General features: G+C 35.8%; 1 protein-coding gene across 1 annotated transcript in view; it reads left to right on the top strand.

The window, feature by feature from the left end:
- The window catches only part of CSMD3 (CUB and Sushi multiple domains 3), a 779,390-nt gene that overhangs the window by 303,084 nt on the left and 454,285 nt on the right, over positions 1–22,021 (top strand). The window contains exon 10 of the mRNA XM_036436812.2: positions 7,456–7,580. Within this exon, the coding sequence (XP_036292705.1) occupies positions 7,456–7,580 (125 nt within the window). The remainder of the gene's footprint in view (positions 1–7,455; positions 7,581–22,021) is intronic.

Raw genomic sequence — 22,021 nt, 5'->3', positions numbered from 1 at the left:
GGGAAAATCATGGTATTTGGATTTGAAAGACATGAATTTTAATTTGATTTTTATTGCTCATTAGTTGTCTGTTATTGGATAAGTCACTCACTTTCATTTGTCCAAATTTCCTTCTATGCAACATGTAAATCATATCTACCACATGTGATGGTGAGTTTCAAATGAGGTACTATTGCCTGCAAAACATTCCTGCAAACATTTTATATGTATTTTTTTGGAAGTAAACATAACTTGAATATGTTTTATCTCCATCTTAAAATAGTATTAATTTAGTTAGTTTTAAATTAAGTTACTAACAACCTGGAGAGTGTATGTTATACTTATGGTAGCCATTATTTTACATTACTAATAAATAATATTTTTTAAATCTTGAATTTTCAGTAGTCCTCTGGTTATAGCATTTTACAAATAAAAATGTTTAAAAAATCTATAAAATACTAAATGATACTAAGTGACTTATTAAAAACAAATTAAATCCTCAGCTTTGATAAATAAAATTGATATTTTATAGACTACAAAATAGTAAGTATGTACATGCATTCTTTATTTATTATACATTCCCATCATGTATTTATTATTTTAGCCCCTCTTTACAAATGAGAAAATTGATGATCTGTTTACCCAGCTAATAACTTGATGGGACTGAAATTTGAACTCATTACTTCCTGAATCTAAAACCTGACCTTTTAGTCACTATATTGAGTTATATTTTGAAGGCAAACTTTGTTCAAATTCCATCTTTGCCATAAACTATCTTGTCTTCTACAAGCATTTATGTCCTCATATCCTTGAGGGGAAGATTACATGAGATAAGTTATGTGTGGTAGTAATCATAGAGCTTGAAACCAAACAAGTACTCAGTGGTAGTGCTATTACGGTATGCTATAAACTGACTTTTATTAATGTTAATATTTACTTAGCCCCGCTATTTGCAAAAATATATGGTTTATTAGAAATCAATTTATTATAAAAGCAATACAGTGAGTTCAATATCATTAAATATTGTGGATTTCATGTCTTAAGATCATCTTTCAGTTTATGTTTCAAGCACCATGGTAGATGTTAGGCATCAAAAATCCCACACAGAAGTACATTATAATATGGTCATTATCACTTAAGGATGTGCCCTGCTGGTGTCGCTCAGTGGTTGAGCATCGACCTGTGTATGAACCAGGATGTCATGGTTTGATTCCCAGTCAGGGTACATGCCTGGGTTGTGGGCTCGATCCCCAGTGTTGGGCATGTGAAAAACAGCCAATCTGTGGATCTACATCTCCCTCTCTGAAATTTAATATACATATATGAATGTATGAAATGTTATGGAAGCACAGACAAGGTATGGTGTTTTGGAGACTAGGAAATAAGAGTCACAAAATGCTAGCATTGAACTGGTTCTGAAGGATTACTAGAATCTGTTATAGATAGGAAGGGAAATTCAGAAAAAAAATGATATATTCTTTATCTATATACAGTTATTATGTGCCCATTATGTGCCTGGCCTTGTACTAGAAACTGAAAAAACAGACATAATACACGCCTTCCATAGTTCTTATAATTTAAAGGCAGAAAATAATAAAAAATAAAATGAACATGTGTAGATGTAATCACAAATTTATAAGTGCTTTAAAGTAAAAAAGAATTAAACTGTGTTCTATGAGAGAGAGAATAAAAGTGTCATGGTAGAAGCCCACTCAATTTAAGAAGGTCCCACTCTCATATTTACTGGAACAATTACCCCCCTCCCATATTTTGTGTATATATTCATTCTTTGATGGACTTTATAAAATTGTTGACACTATTACAGATGTTCCTCATTTTGCTCACTCACACCCAGCCACTAACCCCTTCCCTGGTCTTCACCAGACAAAGAAGGGAGAGCCTCAGAGTGAGGAACACCTTGATTAGCTGTTCCAGGAAAGTAAAGATATTGCTTCAGCATATGTCTGAGATTTTTTTGCGTGTGGGTTCTTCTAATATTTTTATGGTTTTCCATCTTATGTTTATGTCCTTTATCCATTTTGAGTTTACTTGTGTATGTGTAAGTTAGTGGTCTAAGGAGGTAAAAGGCCTGTGCTCAGAAAATTCAGGAAAATGCCAAAAGAGATAGAGGAAGACATAAACAGATGGAAGAACATACTGTGTTCATGGATTGGTAGAATCACCATCATTAAAATGTCCATACTATCCAAAGCAATCATTGCACTCCCCATTAAAATACTAACTGCATATTTCACAGACCTAGAACACATTCTCCAAAATTTCACCTGGATAGAAAAAGACCCCGAATAGCTGCAGCAATCCTAAGAAAGAAAAAAAAGGTCATGGGATCTCATTACCACGTATCAAGCTGTATTACAAAGCCACTGTTCTCAAAACAGCTTGGGACTGGCATAAGAACAGACTATAAATGAATGGAATAAAATAAAGAACCAGAAATTGACCCAAACCACTATGCTCAATTAATATTTGACAAAGGAGGAAAGAGCATACAATGGAGTCAAGACAGTCTTTTCAATAAATGGTGTTGGGAAAATTGGACAGAAACATGCAAAAAATGAAAAAAAAAAAGTCATGTATTTTTAAAAAGTCATATATTCTTTCCCTGAGAGCTTTGATGTTGTAATTGTTTTGCAGTAATACGTACAGTTTTTTTTCAAAAGATAAAAGCACTTAAACGTAGGCCAGCGTAATCATGTTGAAAATCAACACTGTTTTCCAAACAATGTAATTGCATATTATATATGCTTGGTTATTTAGTACTATCAGTTTTAAGAAATGTGTCCAATAATTTATTTGAGGGCATACAATCAAACTGAGTAACCTACTAAACTAGAAAGTATTTTTTAGCTGGACCAGGCAGGTGTCTCTTCAGTGGTGACAGAGAAATTATAGTGAACACAGCTTGTCTTCTTTTATTGTCACTGCAGTATAACTAAATACTTATTCAAGAAATACATATTTTTTATTAAGCTTAGTTGTAAATGTTCCTTTAAATTTGATTCAAATATTAAATCAGTTCATAAAATGAAGGTAGTGCATTTGCTCATAATAGCCATTTCTTGGATCTTACTGAGCCTGGATTTTACTGGAAAGATTAGTTATTCCGGTGATTTTTATCCTGTCTATGTTATTTAGTACTTCTATATTTTTTGGTTCAGAATATTTTATAGTTTAACTGAGATCCTGGGTAATAGTGCTTGCAGATGACAAAGAGTATTTCTCTTAATAGTAGGTAAGAATTTAGTAATTTTCACAATTATTTCCAGTTGGAGAGGAATAACTAAGTATTCAATGTGTGTTAAGCCCTGTGTACTTTATAAGTTATATTTCATTATATGATCACAGCAGCTTAAGAAGCTTGGAGAGATTTTTATTGGCTCCAAGCCATAAAGCTGAATGAGGGAAATGTTAGGGTTTGAAAGACCTCTGGGACTCTGCAGCTCACACTGTTAACTGCAATCCTAAACTACTTCTCCAGTGCAGTAAAAGAAGAAAACCTTGTTAAGACTATTAAACCTCTGGTGAAGGGGAGGGTATTTGATGCAAATACCTGGCCAGTCTTTGTTATCATAACAATGCACTCAGTTGTTTGTTATTGCCAGTTGTCTGTCTGCATGGTAAGCAGATTGCTTTGCTATAATCAAAAGAAACAAGCTCAAACACTTGTTACAAGATGCAATTTATTATTTTCAGCAAGAAGAGTCTGGTCAAGCAAACATATTATAATCATGTGACAAGTAGAGTGACCTTGACAGAATTATTAATTTATTAAGTTAGTAAGAAATTAGTAATTAAAATTACTTTTGTAGACCAGACCTTTTCTAAGGCCTTTTAAAAATGTTTTTTCACCATCTTTAGTTTCTGAAAAACATGTCTGTAGTACAAACCACCATCACAGCATCTCCATGAGGGCTAGGACAACTGGTTAGATTGTTAACCATGCTCCCTCATTCCGCCTTTGCCCTTAAATTCCATTCTTCACCCAGTGCGAGTATTATCACTTTATAAGTACCTCGCGTTAACTGGTTGGGCTACTGGAGCTCCAATATTATCACTTTAACACCTAAAGTCACATAAAGTCATTCCTTTGGCTTTCAATTCTATAATAGCTGCCCAGTTCCCTCAGACTAAAGGTTAAAAACTTTACTGTGACCTACAAATTCATAAATGATCTGACCCCAATTTCTAGTTGCTTCCTTAATGTAACTTTGTACCTCTGTCTTTTTCATTTGCTGTGCTCTGATACATTGCTTTCTTTGCTGTTTCTGGACAACAGCAAGTGTGTCTAGTGGTGGGAGTAGAGTGCACATGGATTGAAAGCCATTAAAATAGCCTTGAGAAGGTATTTTACCTGAGAATAATTTTTTCCAACTAAAGGGATATAATATTAAAATACATATTTTTGCTTATTACATACTTTATAAAGAGCATTTATTCACTCTCAAATATTTGTGTATGAATAGACATATTTAACAATTTATAATACATGTATGTATGAACATACATATCTAACAATTTACTGTATACTAGTATATATTTGACAGGTTGGGAAACAAAAAAGATAAGTGCTGTGAGTTTTTCTTGTAGGATGAGAGATGCAATAAGTAGACAAATGCACTATGTATCAGAAAATGTAAAGGAAATAACATAGGGGAAGATTACGGAATGGGACTAGCTGTTTTATAGAGAATAGTCAAGGAGGACCTTATGAACAAGGTGATGTGAAGAAAAACTAGGAATGAGGATGTGACAGACATGGACTTGTTGCTGAGCATTTTCCAGACTGTTATCAGAGTAATGTAAAGGCCCCAAGGCTAGTGCATCCTTAATATTTTCCAGCCAGAGCAAGGAAGTCAATGTGGCTAAAGAACAGAGACTGAAGGAGAAAGGAGAGAAATGGGGAAACAATAGAAGGTTTGATGCATAGGAATCACATGATTTGAGCCATTTTCTAAAAATGATCGCCATGGATGCCATTTAAAGATATATTGCAAGGAGCCAAGAACAGAAATAAGAAACCAACACATAGCAAAAGGACTACTGGCAATAGCATTCATGAGAAATTACAGTGGCTCAGATCATGGTGGTGACACTGTAGGAAGTGAGAAATGTTAGGTTCTTGATTTTGAAATTGTCACTGACAGGATTTGCTTCATGGAGAGTGGGTGTGTAAAGTAAGAGAAATAGATGACTAGAGAATGATTCCATGCTTTTTAAAAAAATATATATTTTATTGATTTTTTTACAGAGAGGAAGGGAGAGGGATAGAGAGTCAGAAACATCAATGAGAGAGAAATATGAATCAGCCGCTTCCTGCATACTTCCTACTGGGGATGTGCCCGCAACCAAAGTACATGCCCTTGACCGGAATCGAACCTGGGACCCTTCAGTCCACAGGCCAATGCTCTACCCACTGATCCAAACCAGTTTCGGCAAGAATGACTCCATGGTTTTTGATCATCATTTGGAAGGATGAAGTTTGATCTTCAGTTGGAAGGATGGGGAAGAAAAAGTAGAAAGTTAATCATTAGTAAATGTTTAAGGCTGCTCAGGCTGCAGGGTTGTCTGAATAAGAATTGGGAGTCATTAAGAAATCCAATAAGACCTTAGAGATCATGTATTTCTTGATATCTGAGTGTTTACTTCTTGATAATTCAATTAACTGTGGATTTTGTTTTATGGATTTGTTTTATATTTAAAATAAAACCGCTTTTTAAAAAGAAAGAAAGGAAAGGAAGACTAGCTTCTAATGCCTAGATTTCCCCTATATTAAACCTTTCTGTTCTTTGCCATGCCACCACTTACTCCATATCTTTTTGTCTTCATTAGCCTAGACCAGAAGTTGGACAACTTTTTCTTTAAATGATCAGATAGTCAACATTTCATACTTTGATAGGCCAAAGTGTTTCCATTGCAATTACCCAATTGTGACCTTATAGCATGAAAACGGCCATAGATTTTGCAATGAGGATGGCTGTGTTTCAATAAAATTTTATTTATGGACAATGAAATGTGAATTTGATGCATTTGTTTTTGCATTTCATAAAATAGTATTAATGTTGTGACTTTTTTCAAATGTTAAAAAATATAAAGACAATTTTTAGCTCCAGGGCTGTTTAACCACAGGCAGGGGACCAGATTTGGGCTGCAGGACTTGGTTTGCTAACTCTTGTCCTAAGTTATTTGTTATTTTCTTAGTGGCCTCCCTTTCTCTATTTGTCTTCCTTTTAAGTTGCCCTTCGCATTGTTCCAGGGATATTTTCTTGCAGCACAAGTGTGACCAGGTGCTCGCCTGGATGAAGAGCTCAGGGAGCTAGAGGAGCTGTTCTGGTGCAGGGCGGTGAGAGGGAGAAGGGAAGCCCTCTGGTCAGGAAGGGCCCAGACAAGCAGTGCAGACAGAGAGCGGCATGGCAGGCAGGCCCAGAAACTCAGCCACTAGAAGTGCCCAACATGTGTGGGAATGGCCAGGGACTTAACTGATTGAAGACATTTTATGTCACGTTAAGGAAATTGGATTATCTATCATCTGTATCTATCTATCTATCTATCTATCTATCTATCTATCTATCTATCTATCATCTATCTATAATATCTATCTATCTATAATCTATCTATATTGCTGGTGAGTTTCTGTTTAAGGATTTTCTGAACAAAAATGCATGGTCAGAAAATCCTTCATTTCTTAATTAAACATTTAATTAATCCTTAATTAAACCTGGTTGTTTAATTCAGGAAAAAAACATTTGTTATACCTAGCAATTAGCGTTTTTAAAAATAAACATTTTGGTAACTAACTTTCAGTGGAAAGGGAAGCAAAATTCTAATTACAAAAGGATAAATAATAAAGGATGGGTTAATTTTATGGAAATGATCACCATTTTGCAGCCCTAAATATATGTAAATATATACACATAGATATGTCCAAATCAATCTATAATAATAAAAGCGTAATATTCTAATTAGACCCAACAGCTGAACGATCTTTTGGATGAAGCCGGGGCTTCGAGGGCCGAGCCCCTTGCATGAATTTTGTGCATCGGGACTCTAGTACACATATTCAAACCTGCTAGAGAAGTAATGTTATGTGGTATGAATACAAGCACCGGGATTCAAGTTAGGAAACGCACTTTTTGCCTCACAATCACCACCTACTTAGATGAGACACTCAGTTATTTAATCTTGGCTTCTCAATTAATAACAGGATACTTAGACTGGGTGACATTTTTTATACAATTCCTACCAATATCTGCGTGTTACTGACTTGCAATAGATTAATCTGTTTATGACTTTTACTCTACATTTGCTCAAGTCATTTTTGCATTTTCTGCTTTCATAGTAGACACTTCAGTCACCATGAGACACTTTTGACCTGCTGGATATTGCCAATGGAAATGGAGCCTACTCATTATGTTATATGCTTCTAATCTTGCTTTTTAATCCTTTGTTCTATTTTAGTCTGGGATCAACTGTGCAGTTTTCTTGTGATGAAGATTATGTCCTACAGGGAGCTAAGAGCATCACCTGTCAGCGAATAGCCGAAGTCTTTGCTGCTTGGAGTGATCACAGGCCCGTATGTAAAGGTAAAGTCTTTAAAATAAAAATGGTCTTTTCACACATTTGAGTAGTTTGAACTTTGTTCTATTGAGTATTAATGCTAATGGACTCTTTGAGGTATAATGCAGTCTTTAAGCAAATGTTTAGCTCATGTATTTAATAATCTGTAATATGTGAACCAACTATCTTAGGTTCAGAAGGAATTTCCAATCTAATAATCATATAGCAACTGTTATTCCACCTCTGTTGGTACAGTTTGCCATTTTAATCACTTATGTGTCCCATAGTAGTGATGTTGGGGCAGTGGATGTGTAGCACAAGTTCTATAATTAATTAATTTAATCTAAGATCAATAACAAATATTCTAGTTTTCATATTACCAGTAATTACTAATAAAATTTATTCTCACCACCATTCTATAAATTAAATTTTTCCATCTCAATTAAATGAAGCCTCCTTTTTTCATAAACTTGATTGAGCTCTATTTGAAGTCGAGCACCTCATCATAGCCTCCTGGCATCCTTCATTGCTTGTTTGTGATTATGGCATCTCTGAATATTTCAATGTCTTACATACTCAAAATCCTATAAACTCTTCTTCTGCCTGAGAGAACATTTTCAGGGATTCACCACACCTTGTAGATTACTCTCTGATAAAATGAGGGTGATGTCAGAGTACAGACACATTTGAGAACTATGGTAAAGAGGAAAGGGCAAACTATTTAACAATTGCCTAGATAGGGAAGGAGAAGGTGACAAGACAGAGTCAAAGATGAATGTTAATACCTATGGAACTAGAAAAATATGCTGTTAAAAGTATGAAGGAACTGAAAAATCAGATTGTATGGGAAATTATTCACTGTTATTACAACATTGCTATCAGCACCATGTTTTAGGCACTTAGTGCATGCTACGCATTGCTAACAACTGCATGTACTCCATCTCATTTAATTCTCAGAACAAACTGATAAAGGCATTTCCATCTCCATTTTATAAATGAGGAATAGAAGAGAGATCCAGTTACTTTCCCAAGTTCAAATACCTAGGAAATAGCAAAGACCTTAATAAGGCTATCTATAGAATGGAGAGGGAAGACAGATTTCAGCACATTAAGGAGGAAGGAGAAAATGATAAAATGGAAGCCATGGTATGTTCTATTCACTTGACAATGGCAATGCAGAGTAAGAATAAGAATCTAGATTTTTCTCAGGTTGAAGTAAAACTTTCTGGCTACAGGTAGATTTTTATGCATTATCCTTCTGGCTTTGAAAGGATGAAAAATGAGATATAGTATGGTAGCATAAAAATATTGAAATAGGGTCAATGAAAAAATAAGACAAAATAGTTACAAAAGCTTACATACAAGTTCATCAAAAACTTTTAAGGATGCTTACGGTGCTGCTCAGCTGGTTGAAGCATTGTCCTGTGTACCAAAAGGTTCAATTCCTGGTTCGAGGTGTGTGCAAGAGGCACCTGATCGATGTTTTTCTCTCTCCCTTACTCTCTCTAAAAATCAGTCTAAAAAAGAGTGTTTTATATATTAAACAAATATGAGAGCTGCCAAACAAATAGGGAAACATCAGTTTAAGCAAACTATTTTCCTGGCTTTGGGGTCTGAAATACCTTGCATTGTTCTTTATTGGACACTGAGTAATAAGTGTTTTGGGATTACACTCATCAATATCCCAATAATTAAAGAACAGTAAACAGCAAAAGGCTGAATTTTTTATGGTGTCCTCCACTTAAGACAAATTCTATTTATAAGAGACAATATATTGAAAATCATGTTTCAAAATGGCAAGATCCAAATGTCCTGTCTCATTAGATGTATGCACTTTTTATGGAAAAAAAGAATGGGGAAATAGATGATAGATTCAATAAAAAGAGATTGATTTAAAACTGAAACAAAATGTCACATAAGAAGAGAAGTTATAACCAGACCGTGGAATTTAAGGTATGCATAAAGTAAGATTGAGACTATAAGCCATCTTTTTTTTTTCATTCAATCCTCTCATTTCAATAAAAAGAATAATAATATTTATTATTATTATAAGTTGTTCAAAGACAGAAATGTTACTTTATTTTTCATAAACTGTAGCACAAAGAACAGCTCTATACTGACATAAATCTCAAGAAATATTTGAATATTACTATAGGATTATTTTTCTTCAATTCTAAGATATATGATGTACTAGAATATACATATGATATATACTAGTACATACATTCAACAATTATTCATCAGTAGCTGGGAGGTATAAAATTTTCATATTCAAGATTTATATATTGGTATTTTCTGCAGATATTAATCATTTATACATAGCTTTATGTGTTCATTACATGCAAGGCACACGTGTGTATGGTTTATAAAGCACATTTTGCTATTAGAAATTACTGGCTGTGGTGCTGGAAACGGTAATGGAGGGAACATGCTGAAATAGTAATTGAAGTTTTGAAATGACTATCTACTGTGAGACTGAAGAAAGAATAGTTTTCATGTCTCATGGGTACTTGAACAGAATAAATATGCTTTTCTCCAGACAGCGGCATAAATAGCCGTATCAGTGCACTGCACCTTTGAGAGGTTATTAATATAGCTGCTGTCTAGATGTTGCATGGTTGAGCAATGAAGAAATGGGGGATTTATAGGAAATTAAAGTTCACAAATAGCAAATTATGAATTGAAAGTAAAAGCAATTCAGAAATTAAGAATAATGGATCTTACACAAACTCAGATAATATTTTTTATTCCCTAAATGGGATATTTATATTAAATATTTGTCAGTTTACAGTTATGGAAACATTATTTCTTTGTTGAAAGTGCAAAAGATATCCAAAATCTGGAGCTTATGCAAATAAGCAGACTTAAGCACTTTAATGGCCTATGGAATGTTTATTTTAAACATTGATGATGTTCAAAGAAGAAGCATTTGTTTAAGAATTGATAATTTGTTAACTAAGATACATTTAAGAGAGTCCGTACTGATTGATTTGACTAAAAATGTTGACTGATTTTCAATTAATATATATTTGGAAACCCCCAAATAAGTAATGTCTTTTGTCTATTAGGTACATGGCAAAAGAAGGCAAAAGAAATAAAAAAAAACAAAACAAAAATAAAAACCCCCAAACTGGAAACTGGGTAAAAAATTAGGGAGTCACTTTTTGTGATATTCAATATTGTGTTAGTTTCAGGTATACTACATAGTGGTTAGTGGTCAGACATTTGTATAACTTACAAAGTGTTCTCCTGATAAATTTTGCACTCACCTGACACCATATGTAGCTTTTACAATATTACTGACTATATTCCCTAAGCTGTACTTTACATCTCTATGACTATATTGTATCTGCCAGTGTGTACTTAATCCCTTCGCCTTTTTCACTCAGATCTTCCACCCTCTTCCATCTGGCAATCATCTGTCTGTTCTCTGTATCTATGAGTTTGTGTGTGTTTTGTATGTTCCTTTATATGTTTTTAAGATTCTACATGAAATCATATGGTATTTATCTTTCTCTGTTTGATTTATTTCACTTAGCATAGTACCCTCTAGGTCTACCTTTTTGTCACAAATGGTAAGATTTCATTCTTTTTCATAGCCAAGTGATATTCCATTATATATATGTACCACCTCTTCTTTATGCATTCATCTTCTGATTGAAGCATTTCATCCATTTACATTTAAAGTAATTATTAATAGGGATGTAGTTTTTGTCATTTTATTAATTATTTTCTGATTGTTTTTATAGTCCTCTGTTCCTTTTTTATTCTCTTGCTCTCTTCTCTGTATGTTGACTTTCTGTTGTATTTGGGTTCCTTTCTCTCTATTTATTGTATACCTCTTATAGATTTTTGGTTTTTGAGTGCTCCAGTGGTGTCCCTTGTGTGGGTTGTTTGTGCTCTTCTGTTGTAGTTGAGCCTTGATTGCTGTTGGAACATCACTGAGTGGAACTGACCCTCAGATGACTGGCCTCAAGGACTGGCCATGACTACAGTAGACCAGCTGTTGTGTGAGGACTGAGCCCATGGAAAACGATTCACTTTAGCAGGGCTCTGTGCCTGCCAAGGACACCCTTTGAGAGTGTCCTTTCTTGTGCTAATTGGGTGGTGTTCTGGTGTAGTCTGAAATCATCCACTGAGTTCTTTGGTCCTGGGCTCTCCTTGATGCAGAACAAGCTCAGCTGCTGCCTGTGCCTGGCCCTGGGCAACTTGGTGGGAGCTACAAAGTAATCTGCAGTTGTCAGTTGTCTCTGCTTAGAGGTGCCTGGGAGGGGTTTTATTGTGAACTGAGGTTGGCTGCCATTAGTGCTGGGCTTGAGGCCACTCAGCAAGAGGAACAGGGCATGCCGATGCCAGCTGTCACTTGTTTGGGGTTTGTGGATCTATACAACTCAACACTAGGAAGAAAAACAATCCAATTAAAAAATGGGCAAAGGACCTGAATAGACACTTCTCTAAAGAGGACATACAGACGGCCAAAAGGCATATGAAAAGATGCTCTATGTCATCAATTATCAGATAAATGTAAATTACAACCACAATGATATATATCTTATACCTGTCAGAATGGCTATCATCAATAAATCAACAAAAATTAAGTGCTGGCAAAGATGTGGAGAAAAGGGAATCCTAGTGCACTATTGGTAGTAATGCAGACCAGTACAGCCACTATGGAAAACAGTATGGAGTTTTCTCATTCCCCTGTGATGTAGAAAGCCTTATTTTCTGTGTGTGCTGACAGGATGTTTCAGTTAGCACAAAGCACCTGGAAGATCTGTGATGACTTAATAGGCTTTCCACTAATTCTGGTCAGAATTCTGGACAGAATTAGTGGAAAGGAGAAGAAAAGAGAGTGGAGTGAGGATTCTACTTCCTTACTTTTCCCCAGTGAAAACTCACTTTTGTTTTAAAATAGCACCTACTATCTTAAAACAAAAGTGAGTTTATATATAAAATGATCACAGCTGAAATGTCTGACACTTTGCATGTGGGCACAAATATTAAATTGTATGATGCAGAGTGAAAGATACAATGTGAAATAAAACTATATAAATCTGGGAAAAACATATACACCAAAAAGTAAACAAAAGGCATAGGCAAAACATAAACAGACGTGATTGGTGAGAAGGAAATTTGTAATACTTAAATTTTTAACTTTATTTAAAATTTTAAAAATTATGACTTTTACACTTAATGTGAAAGTTTATCACATCTGACAGACCTTTTTTTAATATTAACGTATAAACTATGTTGTACTGCTTAGCTGGTGTTACAGCAACTTATGTGGATATAGGCTTAAAGCATCTACATCCCCAACAATTAGCAATGCTCAGCACATTCCAGACACTCAAATACTTAAAAGAATGAATGTTTTGTTTCTCACTATTCTAGACACAATTTAAGAAACACAGGAAATAACTGAATAAAGCATGCCCTTGAAGACTTCACAGTCTCATTGAGAATACAGTACATTCAAAATAAAACAACCTCAGAACATCCCTTAAGCAACAGAAGCATAGTGCATAGGCAATATTTAAGTCATAAGGACAATTCAAAACAAATGAGGGACAAAAGACAGAAATGATAACATTATCCTCCATGAAATAAATTCCATTGACCTTGAAAATATTACTTAGTCACTTTATCTCAGAGTTGAGTATGACTACATATTTCTTTATTTTGAAAATAATTTATTTAACAATATTGATATTTGAGTGTTAATTCTTTATTAGGTAATGGGAGAAAAATATGACCAATAAATAATCTTTCCCTCAAGGAGATCCATGGTCTATTTTAATGCAAAATTAAAAAAGAAACAAAAAACAGAAATATATACGTTATCTTATATCACAATAAGAGGTATTTCAGATAAATTAACACAGTGCTTTGATTCAAAGATGATAAAACGACAAGAAAATTTTATTTAAAAATGAGTAGTGATTTAAGAAGGAAAGGCAGATAGGCATAGAAATTGAGAGGTGGAAATATATTGAAGACAGAGAATACTATACATAAAGTTGCGGGGTTATGAAAGAGACCATGTTAGAAAGAGAGTGAGACAATGGTGAATGAATTGTGGAAAAGCATGAACTTATTGAGGGTGGGGAAAAATTGGGAGACAGGGTTGAACTTATTGTGAAGGGTCTTATATGTCATTGCCAAGGTGAATATTGGGTTTTAGTTTAGATATATAAAGAAAAGAAAATTTTTGCTTTTTGCATTTAAAAATATGCATGGGATGTTACATTAATATAATTCATTGAACAAGTATTTATTGAGTCATGATTATGTGTCAGTCAGACACTGTGCCAGGTACTAGGAATAAAAATAAGCTAAGGCATGCCGAAACCAGTTTGGCTCAGTGGTAGAGCATCAGTCTGCGGAGTGAAAGGTCCCAGGTTCGGTTCCGGTCAAGGGCATGTATGTTGGTTGCAGGCACATCCCCGGTAGGGGGTGTGCAAGAGGCAGCCGGTCGATGTTTCTCTCTCATTGACATTTCTAGCTCTCTATCTCTCTCCCTTCCTCTTTGTAAAAAATCAATAAAATATATTTTAAAAAATAAGCTAAGGTAAAGGCCATGCCTGCAATGAATTTACTCTCAGTAGTAGGGGGAAATGGAGATTCCAAAGTTAATAGAGTTATATTACTTTATCATAAACTCTACACTACAGTCATGTAAAAGGTGTTCGTCCTGGGGCTCATCAGAGAAGGCTTCCCACAGGAAGAAGCACCTGAGCTAACCCTTAACACGTAGCTGACAAGGCCAATGAGAATGGTGGTGGATATGAGGAGTACACCAGTTAGAGGGAACCACCACGTGGGCAAAGATAACAAAATACCAGGGTGCAGTATGTTATGGAAAATAGAGTATTAAAGGAGAGAAGCAACATGGAAGGCAGAGTTTCCAGTTTGGAAGCTATTATAATAATTCTGGTTTAAAATATTACTTTATCAGACTAAGTAATGAGAGAAATGCAGAGAAGGGATTAAAAGAGAAGTAGACTACAAGGACACCCGTATGCAATAGACAAGGAGAGGAAGTTGAGTCTGGGAAGGAGCAGCTGGAAACAGATGGATGATATGAGAGAATGGTGATATAAACACCATGGGGAGAGATCTTACAAATGACTGACATGTTGTCAACATTTAAAATTTGCAAACTGGTCAAGAAAATGAGAACTCATTGAATACAACAACCAAGAGGTCACCAGTGACCATGGCAGAATCATTTTCATTGGAATTGTTCATGTGAAAGATACATGGCTATAGTTGAGGAGTAATGAGGTGAGAAAATTGAGTCTTAAAGTGAAAACCAGAAACTTGACTATGAAGCAAAGGCAAGAACTAAATTAGTAGAGAGGGGAATGTAATTGGGGATTTTTATATTTTTTTAAGATATGAGAGGTTTAAAAGCAAGGACAAATCTCCAGTGAATCCAAGAGAATGAGATACAGATGAGAACTGGGTCAAAATTGGAAGATATAGTTCAGGACATGAAGGGTCTGGGATTCAGAATAGAGGGGCTGGCATGTCCCTTAGATAGGAGCCTACTCTCTCCTGTGAGGGAGCAGTCAGTGAAGGTAAGGATAATTTTACAGGTGGGAAGCAGAAAGCAGCATCATTCTCAAACAGTGCACTACTCCGCTCCCCATTATTTTCCTATAAAGTAAGTGAGGCCTCTACAAGGACAGGAAGAAATCCAGCAGTTCTGCGATGAAGTAGGATGGAACTGAAGATGAATTTAATAAAAATAGGGAGCTGGGGAAGTCACCAAGCAGTGAGTCTCTGAGAAAGACCATCATATCCTGCGGGTTTCATCTAGCCCAGTGGTCTTCATCCCTGAGTGCATATTACAGCCAACAGGAGAGCTCTGAAAATAAAAACCCATGCCTGGGTCCCAACCCAAACAATTAAGTCAAAGTCTTGGGAGGATAATTCAATTAGTATATCCCCTCTGAGATACATTGGTCAATTTAACTGCAATGAGGATTAAAAAAAATGATATTTTGAAATGATATTCTGTTTTCCTAGGGTCTTTCTTTCACTCCTAAGGAGCAATGTACTCACTGCCAGGCTGGTTGGAACACTTAGCTACACATGTCATGTCCCTGCTCTGCAGAGGGCAAAGTCCATGTTTGATGTGTTCAGGTCACAGAGCCGAAGGAACAGCTAACTGCTTCCTCCTCTTACTGGACACATACGGACAGTGAAAGCAATATAAATTTGCATGTTAAATGTCAAAGATGGACTCATTTTCATACATCCCATGTATCAGCAGCTGGAAATGGCATTGATTTACTTTGAATTAAGTGTTTCTTGGGAGGAAATGAAATGGGGTCACCCTGAAGGAGCTGCACTCCACTTGCATTCCCACTGCCCCTCTCAGTCACCTTTCGCTTACCCATTCCAAGGGAACAAGGCAAGACAAGTGTAGGTTTGCAGCATGGAAATAATCTTGAGAATATAATTAAGTAACTAAGTATGGCTTTATGAAAAATGAATTCTTTTTAAAGTTTGTCAAAAGTGCCAACCTTTCTACATATTCATTACATTTGTATTTCTTGATTTTGTGTATTGATAATCCAATTTATGTATTCAGCATTTGCTTCATTGGCTTATCATTTAAATTATTCTATAAAAAAATATATTTCTGGAGATTCCAAGATGCCTACAGATTTGGTGGAAGCTGGACTCACATCCTTCCAGCACCAAACCAGATTTACAAATAAATTATAGAGCAAACAACTTGAGTAACCAACCGAAGGCTAACTGAACTGAAATATAAACAAGAATTTACAGAAGAGACTGGTAAGAAGGGCAGAGATGTGCAAAGGGCTGGTCCCCTGCTGGGTGCTGGATTCTGTGGCTATATCTTGGTGGTGGAGGTGGTGGTGGGGGGCGGGGGGTGGAGGGAATACTGTCTCAGCTCTTGTTATGTTCTCAACAGGAGACTCATGTGACCTGTCTCAGGCAGCTGGGAGCCATACCCTGCTGAGCTCCGTCCCCCTGGGGGGTGGGAATCTGAGAGCTGCTCAGAGCAGGGATCTTTGGAGCACAGTCTCCCTCAAAGGCTCTTGCCCAGAAAGGGGAAGTAGTGCCCTCCCCCATCTATAGCTTTGCCAGCATCACCCCCAAAGAGAGACTTTGTGAATCCCCCCCCCCCCAAATCCTACTTAAGGGAATATATCGAAGAAACCTAAAACACAATTTGAAAGAATATATGCACCCTTATGTTCATTGAAGCATTATTTATAATAGCTGATATTTGGAAACAGCCCAAATGCCGGTCAGTAGATGAGTGGATAAAAAATCTGTGGTACATACAACAATGGACTACTACTCAGTCACAAAAAAAAAATAAGGAAATCTTACCTTTTGTAACAACATGGTAAAATAAGCCAGTCAGTGAAAAGCAAATATAATATGATCTCACTTATATATGGACTATAATGAACAAAATTAACTGATGAACAAAATAGCATCAGAAACATGGATCCATGGAACAAACTAACAGCTGTCAGAGGGGAGGGAAGTTGGGTGTTGGATTAAACAAGGTGAAAGGATTAAGAAAAAAAAAGATTACATATATATATATATATATATATATATATGGATTAAGAAAAAAAGATTACACATATATGATATATATATGATATATATATATGATATATATATATATATATATATATATATATATATATATATATATCACATATACACAGACCACAGTGTGGTGACAGCCACAGGAAAAGGGAATGGTAGTAGATGGGCAAAGATGGGAAAAAGGGGAACAGAATGAACTTTGCCTGGGCATTTGCCTGGGACAATAGATGCTCAATGCAGTCTGCAGATGATGTTTTATTGAGTTGTACTACTGAAATCTCTATGGTTTTATGAACTAATGTCACCCCAGCAAATTCAGGAACAATGAAAAATGAAATATATTTTAATTTCACATTCCCATTATACAATTAAGGTTGATATTTATGACTGATTCTTTAAAATAAGTGCTATTTCATCAGAAAAATATTTTCTTAGTTTTAGCAGAGGAAAAAAGAGACATCTTGGCTAATTTTATATGTTCACCTTTTTAAAAATGTTCTGAACCTATTTAAAGTTAATAAAATTTCATGGTCATTTTCTTACTATTGAGTAAGCTTTTATTTCAACTTCTGAAGGATAAATATTCATGCTTAGCATGATCTGAAATCATATATTCTGAAAATAAATACTTTGGGTTTTATGACATTGTTGCTTTTAATAAACATGAACACATCTCACATCTCCCTGCAAATGTGTACCAAATTCTAAAGGATAAAAAAGCCAACAAAAATCTTTAGATATAAAAAAGATAAAGCAAAAGAAATGAACTGTTTTATTGCTTATCTAAATCTGTTCCTGAAGAATCTAGCGTGGCTTTCTGTAAGACTATAAGAAATGTTTTCCGAATGCCTTACCATTGTTCACATTTATTTTGTTCTTTCCTGCATTGAATTTATTTTCAAATTATGGAAGGATGGCATGTATAATTTTTTTTTCTACCTGTTTAGAGGATTTTAAATAGAAAATGAAAACATAAGAGCTATGTTATTGGAAAATGATTTGTGAGGTTTTCAAAAAAAAGAGTGCAGCTTTCTTTATTTTCATAACCATAAAAGTATTTACTCATTAACATTCATTCTGACCTATGAATACCAAAGGTCATATTTAGCCTCTTATTTATTATTTATTTATTTTTTGCTTGCCCTTTCAGTTATTTCACTCCTCAGAAGTAATTACAGGACTGGCTAATGTGGACTTTTTAAAAAATGTTTTCTCAGTAAGGCAAAGCTGTCTGATAAAGGTAAAACCTGGGAAGAATATGATTAGAATATTTGAGGGAAATAGTGGGCATTATCAGACATTGTTCTTAGAATTTAAAACTAATTTTCTTCAAATTATAAGAAACACGTTGAAATGTGCCTATAAACTTATAAAGCTATTGTATTAAAGCTCAGGTGCTGAAAACTCCAGTAAAATAGAACATAGAAAGGGAAGACATCTGAAGAAACTAAGGTGGCATTATAGAGTCCTGGCTGAGGAACTCTGGACTTAAACAGAAAGTACAAATCACACATGGATGCACATATTATCAGTATTAAATAGTTAATATGTAATACACACTTGTAAGAACACTGCCAGGCTGTCTAAAGCCAAAATTAGAACTGTGAAATATGCTAAAACCCTAACTTAAAAATTTTACATATATGAAGTAAGGAAATCAATATATGTATAGTCATTCATTTAGGCTAGTGTTTTCTAGTTATCTTTGAATATTAATAATGAACTTGCATAAAAGGAACTCAGTATTATCCAAATATATAATTTGTTGTGTTACTTTGAATAACTTGTCAGAATTTCTAATGTTGTCATCTCCTCTGTTTATCATCGAAAATAGAAATATAGCATATAGCATAATCTCCCAAAATATGTTAACCTGGAATAAAATTTTTGGAAGCTACTGATTTGAGGGCTGTAGTATTGCCCTAATTTCCTAACTTTTCTCACCTCTAGTTTTCATCTTTTCAACTTTGCTTCAAATACTACTAGAGTACCTTATTTAAAAACCACTTTCAGGCCCTAGCTGGTTAAACTCAGTGGATAGAGCGTCAGCCTGTGGACTGTAGGATCTCAGGTTCAATTTTGGTCAAGGGCACATTCCTGGGTTGCAGGCTAGATCCCCAGGAAGGGGCGTGCAGGAGACAGCCGATCAATGATTCTCTCTCATCATTGATGTTTCTATTTCCCTCTTCCTCTCCCTTCCTCTCTGAAATCAATGAAAAAATATTACAAGCAAAACAAAAACTCACTTTCAGTGTGCCATTCTATTTTACAAATAATTTGTCGGTTTACTATTCAAGTCAAAATGTGTTAACTTGACATTTTGGAGCCTCTAAAAAATGACCCTAATGTCTCTTCAGCTTTATTTCTTCTTAGTCCCATTCATAATCACTGTTCAGAAAGGTATATATGACCACACCCTATGTTTCATTCCATTATGTTCCCTTAGTGAAAAGGTTCCCAGACTTAGAGTCACAATACCTAGTTTCAAGATCCACCTACTCCATTGCATTTTATGCTAATATTATATATCAATATTTTAATTTACTCTCTGTAACAAAATTTGGCTGACTACCTTACATATATTATCAATAATTAATGCAATAATTTTGCCCTTTATAGCTGAGAAAATAGGCCAAGTAAATTGCTCAAGGAAACATAGCTCTTACGTGCAGGAATTGGGGTGAAAATGTAGATGTGTATGATTTCAAAACCCACATTGTGTTCACTATTCCACATTGAATTAAATAACTCAAAACACCGGAAGACGCAAAATATACAAACTGTGTCCATGAGTAACAGTTACATTTTGCGAACGGTCATGTAAAGTTTTGGCTCTTAGGAAGTTTCTTGCAAATAAGATTGATTCCAGTTCTAACCTATATATGACTTTGGCCTCCTTGGGCTGGAACTGCTAATTCCTGTGCCACCTACACCCCAACTCAGCAGTATTTCTGGATTTTTTTCAAGTAAATTTTCTGTAATAACATGTACCTTTTCTTACTCATCCCCTGAGTGGTCCTTTGGAAAAGTTCTCACTTTCTTCTTAAAATTAAGTTTCTCCCCAAATTCCAAAATGTAATTAATCTGATTTGATAGGTGGCTATTCTCATTTATTCATCCTTTATTTTATTCATAGGCAAACATTGTGATAAGCCTTGGCATACTTAATGATTCTTCAATAATGTATTCGGGGGAGCTTGAGGTTAGTGTTAATCCATACATCAACTAGTTTTGAAGGAAACAGGAAATGTTACATTCAGATATTCAGATCCTATTACCCTAATCTGGAATAATAAAGGGAAACACACACACACACACACACACAAAATTACTGAGCAAAGACTTTGGATGTGGGATTGAGAAGAGGAGAGATCTAGAAAGCTGAAGGAATATAAAGCAATTTGAAAGGCAGCCAGAGCCTTGGGAACCAGAAACCAGTTAGAAATTCTTGGGTCTGATGAAGACATGATTATGAGGAGTATCTATTATTTATTTATTTAAAAAAAATTTTTTTTTCTTACTGCCTTTGATCAGTTTTCACTCAAAATTAGCTGTCCAAAGTGATTTGACCTTTATGGAACAAACACTGTTAAATCCATGCCTCAGGCTTCTTCTGTGGTGGGTTCCTTTTCTTAGGGCTTCTTCTCAGCTGCTGGTGACTTGGAAGTTGCAGCCTTCCCTCCCTTCCTCTGCTTTGTCACACCAACAGCCTCCTTCCCAACATCCCCTTCCATGGGCTTCTTGCCTGGAATCCCCTTCTCATCTGACTTGGCTTCTGGTGCTGCTGCTCTATCCCCCCCCCCCCCCCCCCCCCCCCCCCAGCTTGTGGTCCTTGGCCTGGTGAAGAATGGCGTTTGGCACATGGTCTTTGCACATGGGTTTAGCTTCGACGTGGTTCCCAGGCTTTTCAGTGGCTTTTTCTTTAGGACTGAGGTGAATTTTCTTGTGTGAGAGCTCTTGGGACGTCTGGGCATTTCAAGATTCTGCTAAGATCCATATTGAGCACCTTATAGATGGGAAGGCTGTAGGCTTTACAACGAGTGCCATACAGATCTTCTAACTTGTGGGAAGCACGTTCAGCCCAAATGCAGAAACAGCCCACATGCCCATCAGGAGCAGTTTCAAAATGTTCAGTTTGCTCACAGTGTACAGAGTAATTCCAGGGATGTTTCTGAAGGCCTTGATGCTACTGTTAGTGGTGAATCAAAATCCCCTATGGCTTCTGGGAGTGAAGTTCTTGTGATAGCTTCGGAAAAGGAGAATGCATCCCCCCTGTCACAGGAGAACCAGGAACCCGTGTGCCAGAAAGGAGAGCAAGAACTTCCTTAGTTTGGAAGTTTTATATATTTAACTTTCGCTCCCTTGCAATGGCTATACTTACTCTGGCCATGGCTGGTTTTCAGGGGTGATTGATGGGCAAACAGGTAGGCACCGTCCTATGTCACTCAGACCTCACTGGACATGTGTCTGAGTCTAAACTGCCCTGCCCTGTCCCTTGCCCCATCAGTCGGTGGGGAATAGACTTGGAGTGTTAAATGCGGCCTTTGGCAAAGCCGTGTGAATGGCATGCCTATGTTATCAGTCTTCCCTTGCTCCTTTCCTGTTAAATAAATAACCAGGTTATTACAACGGCATCCAAACCGTTGTCCTCATTATAGATGATGCCAGGTTCCCTGCCTGGATAGGATGGCGATTTGTCATTTTGCCATTTCCAGCTTTCATTCGTTGAAAAGCAAGTTAGCATCTAATATTAAATCTTAAATTGTTTGTGTTGCTGTCATGTAAACTCCCTACTTTGCCCCACTGTCTCAAACCTTAAATAATTGATCTAGTTGTTGATAGTAGCTAGGGAAAAATAGGTAAT

This window comes from Pipistrellus kuhlii, unplaced genomic scaffold, assembly GCF_014108245.1.
Source record: "Pipistrellus kuhlii isolate mPipKuh1 unplaced genomic scaffold, mPipKuh1.p scaffold_m20_p_14, whole genome shotgun sequence".
Lineage (NCBI taxonomy): Eukaryota > Metazoa > Chordata > Mammalia > Chiroptera > Vespertilionidae > Pipistrellus > Pipistrellus kuhlii.
The sequence above is the reverse complement of the archived record's forward strand: the minus strand, read 5'-3'. Positions and strand labels throughout refer to the sequence as shown.